Source organism: Melopsittacus undulatus, chromosome 3 (genome assembly GCF_012275295.1).
Source record: "Melopsittacus undulatus isolate bMelUnd1 chromosome 3, bMelUnd1.mat.Z, whole genome shotgun sequence".
In the NCBI taxonomy this organism is placed as follows: Eukaryota; Metazoa; Chordata; class Aves; order Psittaciformes; family Psittaculidae; genus Melopsittacus; species Melopsittacus undulatus.
The window spans coordinates 23,212,503-23,226,339 of NC_047529.1; the positions used below are offsets into that span (position 1 = coordinate 23,212,503).

Consider the following 13,837-nt stretch of genomic DNA (forward strand, 5'->3'; position numbering starts at 1 on the left):
CGGCGCCTGAGATGTGCATTCCTAAAAACTCTTCTGTCTAGACTGGTGAATTTTGCGAAAATGCATCACTCGTGATCACACCTGTGCATCCCGGCCCTCGGGACCTGCTCTCAAATGAACGCTGATGCCTGCGGTTCCGCTGCTTTGAACAGCATCGCCTTAGCGATTGCTTCTCCCCGTTCACTCGCCCATAGCGGAGATTCATCCCGAGCGCTCGCCCCCTCCTCCACTCCCCCCGGGCTCCGTCCTCCCCTCCCGCACCGCGCAACCGCCCTCACGGCCAAACCCTTCGCATCGAGACTCCCGTGAGCACAGCCGTGTCCGCGCCCGCGGTACCTCTCATTCCGCCGCCGCCCGCCGCTACCGGCGCAGCTTCGGCACCAACTTTCCTTGCGCGGCGGAGCGGAGAGCAGCATCCATTCCCCTCCCCACCCGGGGAGGGGCGGCCCAGGGTCGGCCATGCTGGGCCCGGCGGTGCGGCTGGCGCTGGGCGCGGGGGAGCTGGGGCTGCCGGCCCGGCTGCCGGCCCTGCTCTGGCCCGCGGTACTGCTGGGGGCGGCGGCTGCAGCGCTCATCGTCCTGCGGGGGCTGCGACGGGGCCGCCCTGCGACGGGGCCCCGCCGCCTCCGCCGGGACAACGGGGTGGGGCGGGGGCAGGAGGATGAGAACGAGAATGGCCCCCGCCGGGCGGCCGGGACGCTGCCGGCGCGGCAGCCGGAGGAACAAAGGCGCACGGCGCAGGTAAGGGCGGAGGGGAAGCTGTCGGCCCGGAGGTGTCCCCGGGATGAGCATCCTTCCCTCTCTTCTCCCCAGCATCTTCTCCTCCTGCCTGCCCTGCCCTCAACACCACCATCGGACAGCCAGGGGTGCGCCCCCTGCTCCCAGGGGCTACAGACATCTCATCCCATCCCATCCCATCCCATCCCATCCCATCCCATCTGCACGCTCGGGTAGCTGATCCTGCCTAGAGATGCAGTCCCAAACCTCTTCGGATGGTTTAGCGGTTAGGGGGCTCAGCCTTCATCTCTGAGCCCTGTGGTGGCATCAGGGTTATAAGTGTAAGGCAGCAGGTTGCTGGAGCACCTGGCCTAGGATTCCTGGAACTGGCTTTTCTTCCAGCACTTTGTCTAGCACAGTAACTCCATATGGGCTTGATCCTCCCTGCAGAGAAATAAGAAAACTCTGGTTAATGTCCATCATGTTAAAGAGAATGAGAGTATCTTTGCTGTGGTGTTAATACAATGTGTTAATAATGTGTATTTACTCTGAAACAATGCTTTGTTATTATTGCATTAATGTGATCTAGTAACTGTGTGCCGATGACCATGGCCACCTTGTTGAATCGATATTGTGAGTTTGATGTGATGCACACCAACGGCATTTTCATATGACATTGTCATGCCTATATCACTTTGACTTTCTGTAAGCTGTCTGTAGTGGCAAATCTCAGCTTACAAAACAATTTCACCAAGGTATTGCCATATGGAAACGGGAGAACACACTGAATATAAGTTTGTGCTTAGCATTAATACATCAAGCATTTCTGAACAATGTTGTCTGTTACTAGTATCTCCCAGGTCTCACTGCTGAGAAAGACATACAAAATGGATTTCTAGGTGAGCTATAAAATAAGCGGGTTTGTTCTCCATGAGCACATATGTATCAGGCTTTCCATCCTGACACTAGCTTTCAGGGGTTTATGTTGTTGTCATGGAAGTTTTAACTTTTAGTTGACTTATAGTTATATTTTAATATGGTATTCCATTTTAGGGTATTTTGTCTTTCATCAGTAAGAGCAGAATCTTGGCCTGACAGCATAGGTATCCCTGAATTAGTAAAAAACAAATTAAACAGCAATCCAAACAGAACTGCCCGTGCCAAGGGATGAAGAGGGATTTCAGTAACAATCCTATTATATCTTTATAATCATCAATACTAGATTACTTGACTTGGCTGCATTAGTTATAGTCTTGCAGAGCCACCAGTAATTGGAGGCAGTGCAGGACAGAATGGGGTAGACACCCCAGCTTCTGTCAGAGACAGGCCTGGTGCTGTAATGGTGGCGGGGTTATTAGTTCAGGCTGAAGACATTGATTTGAACAGATATTTTCTGGTCAGAGATGTTATCACTCACAGGCCTGAATAACAGAAAATAAAGAAAAGGAGGAAGAGAAAAACTGAAGGGATACATTTGTTTACAGTCATCCACAGCTTCTATCATTAATGTTGCTTTTTGTGGCACTGAGTGATTCCTATTCTTTAGGGGCTGCATTTACACAGAGTAGCATCATCCTCTATATGAGACCCACTGATTATTCTGTAAGTGCAGAGGAGGCAAAATAATGGTCCTAAGGAGGGAGTGAATGAGAAGATGATGATCAGGAAAAATAACTTAAAAGATCCTAAAGAAAGATAACCTGGGGAAAACATCTTACATGCTGAAATGAAACAATCAGGCTTGTCTTCCCATGGCAGTACCCTGCCCCTTCTCTTTTCTATTTGTCTCTTTTATTTTATTTTCCCTACCCCCCTTCTCCACTGCTCCTTGTCATTTCCCATCATGTTATCTCTGTCTTTGGAACAGCATATCCTTGAGGCAAAAACTTTATCTCCTTACGTAAGTGTAAAATGATGCATGCTACTTTGGCACTTAGCTGATGCAAGGATGCCAGAACAGCAGAACACCTTTAATATGCCAAAATTTGCATATGAAAATCTCTACCAAAGCAGCATCAGGAATATTACTAGTAACAAAGTCTTACATCCATAGACACAGCCAATGCTATAAGCTGGGCTGTGCCGGTATTACGGAATGGGAGCCCCTCTTTGCTGTCTCCTGAGGTATGAAGCCAAGAGATGAATCGCCTCCAGTGCTCAGGTGTGTTGATACATCACAGCAGCCAAACATCTGCGTATCCTGGAGTGATGGATAAGTCAAGATCTTAATTAAAAGAAACTAGGCAGTTAATTATTTTTTCAGTTTGAGAATGCATGTTTGCCGGTGATTCCCAGCTGCTGCCCCATGGGTGGGCTGTGAGACTCCCAGGAATCTGCTCTTACAGGGCTACAGTTTCTCTGATGTAGGACTGATCTCCTTGCTTCTGCCTGCCCCTGTTCCCCTTAGCTATGTGCAGCTAGTGCCTGCTCAGGGTGCATTCACTGGAGGGTGCAGCCGACCTCAGCTCTTGGGGTTGCTTGCGAGGCTGAAGGTCCTGGCCACAGCCGAGCCCTGCCAGCCACCTCCATCCAATCCTGCTCAGGTCCAAGTCACTAAATACAGCAGTGCACAGCTATGTCAGTCTCTCTCAGTGGCAGTGCTGCCAGCCGGCAGCTTTCAGGCTTTTAATTTCACTACATGTCAATGCACATCTGCATATAGCAGACTAACGGGATGATTACTCATCTCAGAGCAGGCTGTAAGACCCAGTCAGAATTGATTTCACAGCCGATGTCAAAGAAGTCTGTTGAACAAACTTTGTTTAAATGGATGAGCACAATAATACAAGCACATTTTGAATGTGATCTTATGTGCATCACACATACGAAGTTACATTCTGCCTGTTGTCACACACAAAATCTCTAGAAATGATGCTGGAGGGTGCTTAGTCTTTTTCAGGATAACCTTTTCCCTAATAAAGAGTCTTCTAGGAAATTGCTAACAAGATTTGCTGGAAGCCAACAGATGTGAGAAAGACTGCTGTTGAGTTTTGGGGTTTATGTTTATTCAAAGTTTTGGGGTTGCTCTGGAATTTGGTCAGTTCCAAACAAGCTTTTTGTACAAGTGCTGGGATATCACCTTCCTTAGGCAACTTATAAAAATAAGTATTATTTGCTGCATCCAAAAAGAAAGGTTTATGCTTTTCAGAAGTGTCTTTATAAACTGGAGATAACTTTCTGCCACTTGCAGGCATTGCTTAACATGACCAGAACTATGCAAACATGCAAACACACCTTTTTTCTTTACCTTTTGTGTTACACAGTATTCTTCATGCCAGTGCAACACAATTGCACAATTACTTCCATATAGTTCTCTTGGATGAGAATTAATTTTGTAAGTGTCCTGAAAGGCGTTGGAGTTGGGTAATTGCCTCCTCTAAAATGGAGCCTTGATCTCTTGTTGTAATGCTGCTCTAATTAATTACAATACCAAAATCCAAGGAAACTGATTTATTCATCCCTCCTTGCAAGAGTGGTTTTAATCCACTCACCCTGTGAATTCTCTTCTGCCTTTCTCCAGATATCTCATGAGATGATAAGAGGAGCTGAGCTGAGGCAAGTATCCATCAGCTCCCTGTATTTATGGCTGTTGTATATGGCCTCTTGTGTATCCTGGGAAGGCTGGCCAGCAAGAGGATGTAACGTAGGTAGCAGCATCTTATGGCTACTTCTCTAATTTTCTCTTGGAATTATCTTTGGCTATGAACAGCTACAACTGCAGTTCTGGTTCCTGCTTCTTGCCACCAGCCTTTGTTACCTGTTAGTGCTCAGGGGCTTTCTACAGGCAATTCCATCCCTGGGAATATGTTCAGGGGAACAGGTTTTCTGTGCTGATGGAGCAGATCCTTTTCTGCAAAGTTCTTTGAGCATGCATTTGATGGGAGCAGCTCCTCTTCCTTTCCCCCAGCAGGGACCTTAAACAAAGGGAAAAAAATCATGTATTTCCAGTGCACATTTCCCATATAACTATCTATTCATTGTGTGTGTTTCCCATGTAATTTTCTATTTGAACAGACTCTTCTTTCCTACTGGGAATACATTTGTCTGAAATGATTTTGCCAGGAAAATTTGTATTAATGTGTATATAGTACATGTATATGAAATATATAATGTATATATAATAGCTATTAATGAGATTATTAATATTTACAATATTGACCACAAACCAAGATCCTGATGTCTTTTCTCTCTCCTTTGGAGGTACACATGTGTAGCATTGTAAGCAAGAGTGGCCCAAAGATGTTCCTTTATGTTCTTCTGCCATGCATGAAGAGCCTCTCAGTTTCCTTTGCTAACACACCCAATATGTTTTTCTGGGTTCCCATTGTCACCTTAGCAACAATTGCCATTGTGTTATCCTTTCTTCAGCCACTAGGACTGAATGAGTAATTTTCATAGAATCACAGGATGGTTTGGGTTGGAAGGAACCTTAAAGCTCATCCAGTTCCAACCCCCCTGCCATGGGCAGGGACACCTTTCTCTAGACCGGGTTGCTCAAAGCCCTGTCCAACCTGGCATGGGACAGCCACAGTTTCTCTTGGCAACCTGTGCCAGTGCCTCACCACCCTCACAGGGAATATTCTTTTCCTAATATCTAACCTAAATCTGCCCTCTTTCAGCTTAAAACCATTTCCCCTCTTCTTGTCACTGCATGCCCTTGTAAAAAGTCCCTCTCCAACTTTCTTTGAAGCTATGCCTTCCTATGTCTCTGGTAGACTCTTGCTCTGCTTAAACCCCATCCCATCTCCTCTGATGAATACAGGCTTGTCCTTTTCTATTCACCTGGATTGCATTGGTTCAGGAAATAAATCTCCCAGGCTGATAAATGCATCATCAGCACAGGACCATGTGACAAAGCCAGACTGGCCAGGATGTCTGCTTCCATTTATGAAAACCTGATTCAGAATTAATGCAACTCAGTGCTGCTTTATTTCCCAAGACTTTTGTCATGCAGATTGCTCATTGTCTGCTGATGGAGCAATACAAGCTGTTGGCTGACAGCAGCAGTGCTCCGGTTTGCTAACCCTGTGGCTGAGCCTTTGTGTCTGTGTGCAGGGGAGAAAGCCCAGCTTCAGAGAGCAAACACCAGACTACAAGTGGTACTACAAATATCCAAGTCATCCCTAGTGTAGGGCGCAAAGACCAGTTCTTCCAGAGGATGCTGAGAGAGGGGAAGACTTCCTTCTCAGTTTCCAGCTTGTTGAAGATCTACTGAGAAAGCTGAAGAGTGCAGTGTTATTTTGTTCAGTAGCAACATAGCATATTTCAGAGAGGTTATTTAGTACCCTGCTTAAAGGTTCGTTTCTTCTTGTTATTTTCTTTCTCCTCCCCCCTTTTTGTTTTTTAATTTAGTGCATGTTGGTGTTGCTTTTCCTGTACCAGTGTAGCCTTTTGTCCTAAACCCACCATTAATCTTGTGGTGTAACATAAAGGGGAAAAAAAAAGTTTTTGCACTGGAAACGAGCACTAGGAAACAATTTAATTGAAGTATTTCTTAAATCTGGAAATGGTTTTGTGTTCACAGACCCTCTGCCAGAGTGGGCAGATTTGCTTCCTTTCATTTCCAGTGTCCAAGCCACTTAATTTGAGTTTTCTGAAAGTGGTAGCTGAAACCAATTTTCTGAATCTTTATTCATGTTCTTGAACAAATTCTCAGATTTCCAATGTGTGAGGCATATAATAGCTCCCCTTGGGTTTCATACACTGAGTTTATTTTGTCCTAGTATCCCTCTACTGGGGAAAGCTTTGCATGCCTTCTTAAGGAAGGCAACTTTAAGCACATTCCCCATGTGGGACAAGGGGCAGTTAGTGAACCTGAAGCTAATGTTCACATTATTTTTAATCCTGTAAGCAGTTGGTGGCACTGAGATGTGAGAGCAGGCTTCCTGATCTGATAGACACTTACAGAGGTGTTTGGTTTTGTAAAAATTACTAGTCTCATGAAGCTATTGAAATGCATAAAGGTAAGTGTCTAGAGGTACAGTTTTATGGCTTTGAATACAGGGCTTATATGTTCATGATTAAACCCAGTATTTTTTAATATTTGAAGACCTGTCACTTTGTCTTCTTTCTTTGTGACTTTATGTAGAACTGTATTAACAGTGTAAAATAAATTAATGCTAGCTCAAGAGAATAAAGGTTTCAGAGCAATCATTAGGAATATAACCTCAGGTTACACAAAAAGGAAAAAAAAGGCAGGGGGTGGGGGGGAAATCCTGTTCCACTGGGTCATGAGCAAATGACCATGAACTAAAATTAATCTTCCTATTGTTCCACAGAATGTGAGTAGAAATTAATATGCTAAGTCCAAATCCACTAAAAGTACTCATGCTGTTTCTCTGCATGTATTTAATGTATTTGGAATTACATTGATGATTTTATACAGTCACTGAATGTGCTGGGTCTAGATGTGTTCTCCCTGTACAAACCTACGTTTTTAATTAGGAAAAATCTACCCTGACAAAAAATTAATTTATTTTTAATGAGTCTATTAGATTAAGTGCAATAAAATAATGAAAATTCCCTTTCCCTTTTCAGAATGGCAAAAAGGCATGGTAAAGAGGCATGACTAATCCAGCATCCTATGGGCTTTGAAAGGGAAGAATGGGGTAGGATGGAGTTCCTCAGCCGTACAGCCAGCTTACTGCCTGAAAAGGGGTTGGATAAAGGCAGGATTTAATACAAAAGGTCAGGCTAGAATAATACCTTTCCACTGAAAGGAAGCTGAACTTGGTAAAAATACTTGGTGATGAAAGGAGTTGCTGCTATTACTGAAGGATGGTGAAGAAGCAACGGATATTTCAGGTTTGAAAGAAGAGCATCACCAGAGTGGTGGGCTATTTGGTAATCATCAGTCAGTGGTGGTTTGGTATTTTTCTTGCACTCAGCTGCTCATTAGGAAGGATGCAGCAAGGTTCAGGAGTCCCACGCGGGTACTTAGGGCTGAATAGCCAGTCAGTCATTGTGAAGACTCTTGGGATATAGTAAATGACTGTCAACACTCTATTTTTATCCTCTTAGTCAGTGATGGAGAGAGAGAGGGATGTTTGCCTAGCAGATGAAATATCATTTAAGTAGCAAATGTTGTGCTTGTCTGGTAAAAGCATACAGCAGTCAGACTGGCAAAGCACTAAAGTGCTGCAAATTTTCTAGCTTCTTCTTTGCTGTCATTTATATGGAGAGAAGATCCAAAAACTTGATCTTGCCCCACCGAGACGAGTCTGTCAGAGCAAATAGCGTTTGCATCTTCCTTAATTCTCCGTTGCACTCAACGTTTTCCCTCTAGATCTCTCTGTGCCTCTGTGAGGTCTCTGTATAGCCCCCGGGCCATGCTCACTTACAGCAGTCTGGGGGAGGAAGACAGCTGCATGTCCTTAATCTTGACACCTCCTGGTCTCTGCATGTAGTCCCTCATGCTTGCAAAAGCATCTTGACATAAAGAGAGGCTAACAGGAGATCAGATATCTCTTATCCTCTGTGTGTGTCTGAAAGAAGGCTTTTCCTCATGAGTTGGCGCTGCTGTTTCTGTTGCTAATGGCAGTCTTGCTGAAGGTGCCTTAATTTGGGAGGTCTATTTGCAAGGAATGGCAAAAGCAAATGGTGAAGATTTCATTATGGGAACAGGGGAATCACCAGGGTTTGTTGAGATTGAAAGGAATATTGTGCTTCCATGTTGTGTGGCTTCCCCCAGTCATCCCTTCTTGCACTTATCCCATAAAATTCAGTTTTCCTGAAGTCCTGTGTCATATATTGAAAAGTTACCTCCTCAACATTTTACATTGCATAGGAATTGTTGTTCACTGAAACATGATCTATTTGTATTTTCACAAATTTAAGTGGACAGAAGCATATCCTGAGGAAGAAAGAGTAGTGTAAGGTCAAGATCTGCCATATCTAAGTGGTTCAAATTTTCACCAAAATTCCCCTGGGTTTGTATTTTATGTCTCGTGTCCTGTGTGAGAGGCTGCTTCCCTCCCTGCTGCAGGCAGAGTGGTATTTTTCCCTTGAGCAAAGCAGGATATGGAAAATGGTCTGTTTTGTAGTTGATTGTGTGGAGTCCCCCAGTAAATGAACCTGAGAATTTCAGAAGAGAAATGACTGCCTGTGGAAAAAAACAAAGATGGCCTTGCTAACTATTAGAAAGTGTTGCTGGATTTTAACACAGAAGTCATTATTTTGCTAGTGAATGTTCAGAAGAACATAATTATAAACAAATACATTGTTTACAGTTGACAGCTAAGGGAGATGAAAGAGATGAAGACAGCTTGGTTTAAGCTTATAATTTGAAGATGGTGGTATTACTGGTGTAATCAGACAGAGATTTCAGCGTCTGCTACTGTAATATTTTACTAGAAGATCCAGAATCGGTGTTGTCTATGTATTCATAGTGATATGTTGCAAAGTCTGCAATTTTGGGTCTTCCCCTCTGAATAGTTGTGGTGCATCAGTTGAACCCCATCCTGCTAGATCCATGCTATGCCCTTGTCCACCATGAGCTTTTAACAGGTTGGGGCTCCCAAGCAAGCACCCCCAGGGATGAAGCATTTGCCAGCATACAGGTGCCTGTTGTGCTGTCTTTAAGATGCTCTTCAAATCAGATCCTTCTGAGATTAGTGAAAAAATAGCTTCAAAATCTCAACAATACCAAAGAACTAAGCATTAACAGGGTAAAGGACTGCAGCTCCACTGGGTTTGCTGGGGATAGGCATGGCCAGACACCTACAGGATTTTATTTGCTGGTAACTAAGCATTGCAAACATCAGCAGAGATTATTTTTTTTGGTGTCTAAGAAATAACTGGTTCATCTCTTAGAAGAAGCTGTTTCAAGCCCTGATGATGTTTCAGGGTCCCTTTGGAATAACACATAAAAATGTATTGCTTTGTGGAAAAGTTTCCTGGAGTCCCGTGTGGCTGTTTGCGAGCTGTAATCTCACCTGTCACAAGGTGGCTCTGAGCCTTTGCCTCTCACATCTGGGTCTGCCAAAGAGGCGTGGCCATCCAGTGAGATATTAAAAGAATCAGGTTCTGGCTTCCCTGATTTACTGCACAGTGTCTGTGGAGTGTGCTGATCTCTACCTCTCTTTTCATTAATTGCGCGTTATTTTTCAGCCCTGCAATAGCATCTGTGACAGTGTAGAGTGGATACCACTCCTCTCCAGCTGAATCAGAGCAGATTTTTCCTTCTAGAGTGTGTGTGGCTAAACTCTGCCACAGAATCTTGAGGACAGAGATGACTTGTGAGGGTGTGGAGGAAGAGCAGATGGTGGAAAGCATCGTCAGTCTTCCCTTCCCCAAAAGGACTGAGGGCACCTGAAGCCGTTCATCACAAACCTGTGAGAGGGTGCCTCCTGATGCTGAGGGACAGCTCTGGGCTGCAGCCAGGGCTTTTGCTCCCTGCAGGGCTGTCTTCATCTACACTGAGGCTCCCTGTCCCCCTGGCAAAGGTGGAGGATGGATCAGTGACAGTCTTGGTCAGGCTCTCTGCTGCAAGCTTTGGGTTCAGCTTGGCAGTGCAATAGGTTTAATAGAACTGAAGGAAACCTGAGCAGCATTGAACAGGAGCTGAATTGCACAAGGACAACCCAGGCAAGGGAGAAGAGTGCCATACATTCAGCAAAATGCTCCTGTGTGTGTCAGACAGAAAGACGCACCTGTTAGAGGGAGGTCTGCTTTCTTTTGGATGCTGCTGCTTGTGTAGTGTGTAGTGGCTCTTGCTGGCAGTCCTTGCTGTCTCAGCTGCAGATTTACACCTTCCCCCCCTGCAGCTGGAGGTTGGTCACTGCTACTGAATTCTTAGACAGCCAAGACATTAATCAAACTGTAATGTGAAAAGTCCTTAGACTTTCATGGTTTGCTTCACAGGATCTAGGTAGGATGCAAGCTGTTCTTTTATTTGGTTAGATTTGGGCCACAAATTCTAGCCCAGATTTGTACTGGAAGTTATTTAGCTGTGTCTTTCAGCTTATCATACATATCATGTGAAGGTACTGAAATAATTATATTTGTATGTATATTTACACATACACACACATGCACATATATAGTCTGTAATTCATTTTTACTGTCCATCTTCTAGGTTCCAGTGAATAGTGAAATTATAACGTCAGTCAACATCAAAGAGAAAAAGCTTGTCAAGGTACCAGCAAGAGTTTTGGAGCTTATGTATTGTCTTTCAAGAGACTTCTTTTAAGAATATTTCCTATTTGTTAGTCCTTTGTAAAGGTAATTTGTAAAGATAAGTTGTTGTGGCACTTAAAATATGACTTAGGAACAGGAGACCAAGTAACTGTCTGATACAGTCACACTGTGGTGCTTGTCACTGCCACCACAAGTTGGATGGTCTCATGATCCATGTTTGAGCTGGGATCTCCTGTATTTCAGTTCCAGCTCTGACAGGGACGTTTCTTTGGGTCTGGGAAGGGGTTTATCTTGGGCATTGATCAGTTGCACTGTTATGGAGGAAAGTGTCTGTGCTTTACAGGTACTTCTAAGTGAGGAGCAGCCCCCCACCCTGGGCAGGGAAGTGTGTTCCTGATAGGGGTATTCTGCCTTGGAAAAGTCAAGAACCACCGTGTTAAAGCTAGAATATTCAAAATTGAAGGCTTAAGGTTAGATCTACTGCTTCATCAAGACATAAGAAATCGCCTCAGCTACTGCTATGCCCTTTCAGATTAGTGTAAACTACAGACACCTTTTAAAAAAGTCTGTTCCATGGGGGCTTTTTTGGTTAAGCATAGGCAGGATCTTAACACTTGATTTCAGCATTGCTGGTTGTAAAGGGAGTTAATTATTTTAAGGTTTCCTCCTTTATAGGATGAAAATTAATTTTCAGGAATGATGAATGCAAATCTTATTATAGAGCAGGTACCTGCATTAAAATCTGAGCTTTCTAAACTAACAGATAAGACAAATTCTGTAGGCCAAAAGCTGCAGCATTCATTTGTTTGGAGTTTGCAAAAAAATCTGCTCAGGAAGACTTTTGCAACCCCTAAAGATTCCAGTGACAGCTGCTCTCCCTCTGAGTACCACTGTGTGGTCTCTGTTTCAAAACTATGACCCTGAATATTTTTTCCTTCATGATGAAATGTAACAAATACCTGGTTTAACTTTCTGGTTTACCTCCTGTACACTGTAGCCTAAGAAGAAGAGGAAAGCCCAGTGCTCAGATAGGAAGGTGCCAAAAGACCTGCTTTTTGTGGAAAAAGACAAACTGCAAGAGGAGGAAGGTAACAAAAGATCTCATACTTCTATTATCTGATTTATATTACCAAATAATAACACGGGATGAAATATTTCAAAAGGGAAGTCTTCTCTACTATTCTAGTATTCTGCATTATTGGAGAAAAATGCCAGTTTAAGAGGTAATTATATCTATTAAGGCCAGACTGGATAGGGCTTTGAGCAACCTGGTCTAGTGGAAGGTATCCCTGCTCATGGCAAGGGATTGGAACTAGATAAGCTTTATGGTCCCTTGCAACCCAAACCATTCTATGATACAATTCTATGATCTTCTCCTTACAGTGTGCAACTAGGACAGGGACCATGTGTTTTCCTGTAAGGACTTCTCAGGTTCTTACCACATTCACAGGGATGGCCAATCTGCAGATGAGGAAGCACCTCTGAAGTGGCCAGAGGTCCACTGAGTAGCAGAGTCCTGTCTTCCTGCTCTTAATCCTGTGGCCATTCTGATGCACAGCTGAAGCTGTGGTCTTCCCAGGCAATGTTTTGTGCTGCCCATGATGGAAGATGGTAAAGGCACTGGGGTAATATACAGCAAATTTCTAGCATGCCCATGAAACAGTCACGATCTTTGCTTGCAAGCAAATCTGCAAAGAAATCTGGCAGGGGCTAGGAAGTCTTGGGCAGCTAGCATTTCACTGGAAAATACATTGCATCCTATGAGCCCCTCTCCGCCTCCACCCATCAAGGGTCATACTGTAAAAAAGAAACTCTAAGCTTTTCTGGGCTTACAAGATTAAAATGCGATTCATGGGGTGGTGAGAGGAAAAGACAAGCCCTCACTGCTGTTGGACCAGAGTCCTCCCTGTGGGCCCTTATGCCTGGAGCAGAGTGCCTACAAGGCTGCCTGAAGAGAATTGGAAGCAGCAAAGTCTTTTCTTCAAATAAATGTTTAGTTTTGAACAGATGAGCCAGCTGAACTGTTTCACATGTTATTTGGGCGTACTTTGGAGAAACAAAGAGTTTGTCTTGATGAAATCCAGGGAGTGTGTTTTTCTTGTTATTAACCATTTATGCCAGTCCTTCTGCTGACTTCTTGGGTCATGGAGAGCATGGATGGAGGCAGAACCTGGCCCATTCAGTATGAATGAATATCTGTTGAAATCAGCTGTGTGGCAGAGGGTCTCCGCATCGCAGAACAAGTCTGAGGATATGTTCAGGGCTAAAGAAAGTCAGTAAATTGAAGCCTTATTTGACAACTAAGATTTTCTCTGCTGTCAGATGTACAAGGTGGTGGATGTTCTGCTGTGACATCTCCCCTAAGGGAATGGGATGTCATGTCAGGCTGACAGAAAGGACAGAATAATGTGTGCAGTTACATGAGTCAGGACATAGACAGGTTTGTGATGGGGATTTCTTATGTAACTGGTTTCTGCAGAGACAGCGAAGGCTGCACGCAGGGAAGATGCTGCATGAGGCCATGCCAGCACTCGCTGCCCTGATGCCACTTTTACAGCCAGTATCAGAAACTACCAAATAGCTGTTTATCTTCATGCTAAGCAATAAAGGCAGTAAAGGAAGTTTCTTGTTTGCTTAAAAATGAACTTTGCTCTGTGTTGTAGGAGTTTGGCAGACCAAGATCAGCAGCCGAGAAAAGAGACACTTAAGGAAGGAAAGGCTGAAACAAAAAGGTAAATGTACAGGCTCAGTTTACACATCTGCCCTGGCTGAGCTGGTCACCCCTTCTCACTTTCCAACATCTTTCTTTTCTCTATTCATCATTTGGCAGCAAAATCTTTACAGTCACATAGGCTCTTAACTTAGGAAAAAGCAGCTTTGGGAGCTCTTACTTGGGAGCTTGCCTTTTACTCCAGGCTTTCATTAAAACACATAGTATTACCCATAGGACTTTGAAAGCAAATAAATGTCAATAAGATCTGAG

General features: G+C 44.1%; 1 protein-coding gene across 1 annotated transcript in view; it reads left to right on the forward strand.

Moving 5' to 3' along the window:
* Positions 1–459: 459 nt before the first annotated feature.
* Positions 460–13,837, forward strand: part of LOC115946069 (protein LYRIC-like) — a 29,678-nt gene continuing 16,300 nt past the window's right edge. Inside the window, exons 1-4 of the mRNA XM_034061146.1 lie at positions 460–741; positions 10,793–10,852; positions 11,852–11,942; positions 13,518–13,586. Of these exons, the coding sequence (XP_033917037.1) occupies positions 460–741; positions 10,793–10,852; positions 11,852–11,942; positions 13,518–13,586 (502 nt within the window). The remainder of the gene's footprint in view (positions 742–10,792; positions 10,853–11,851; positions 11,943–13,517; positions 13,587–13,837) is intronic.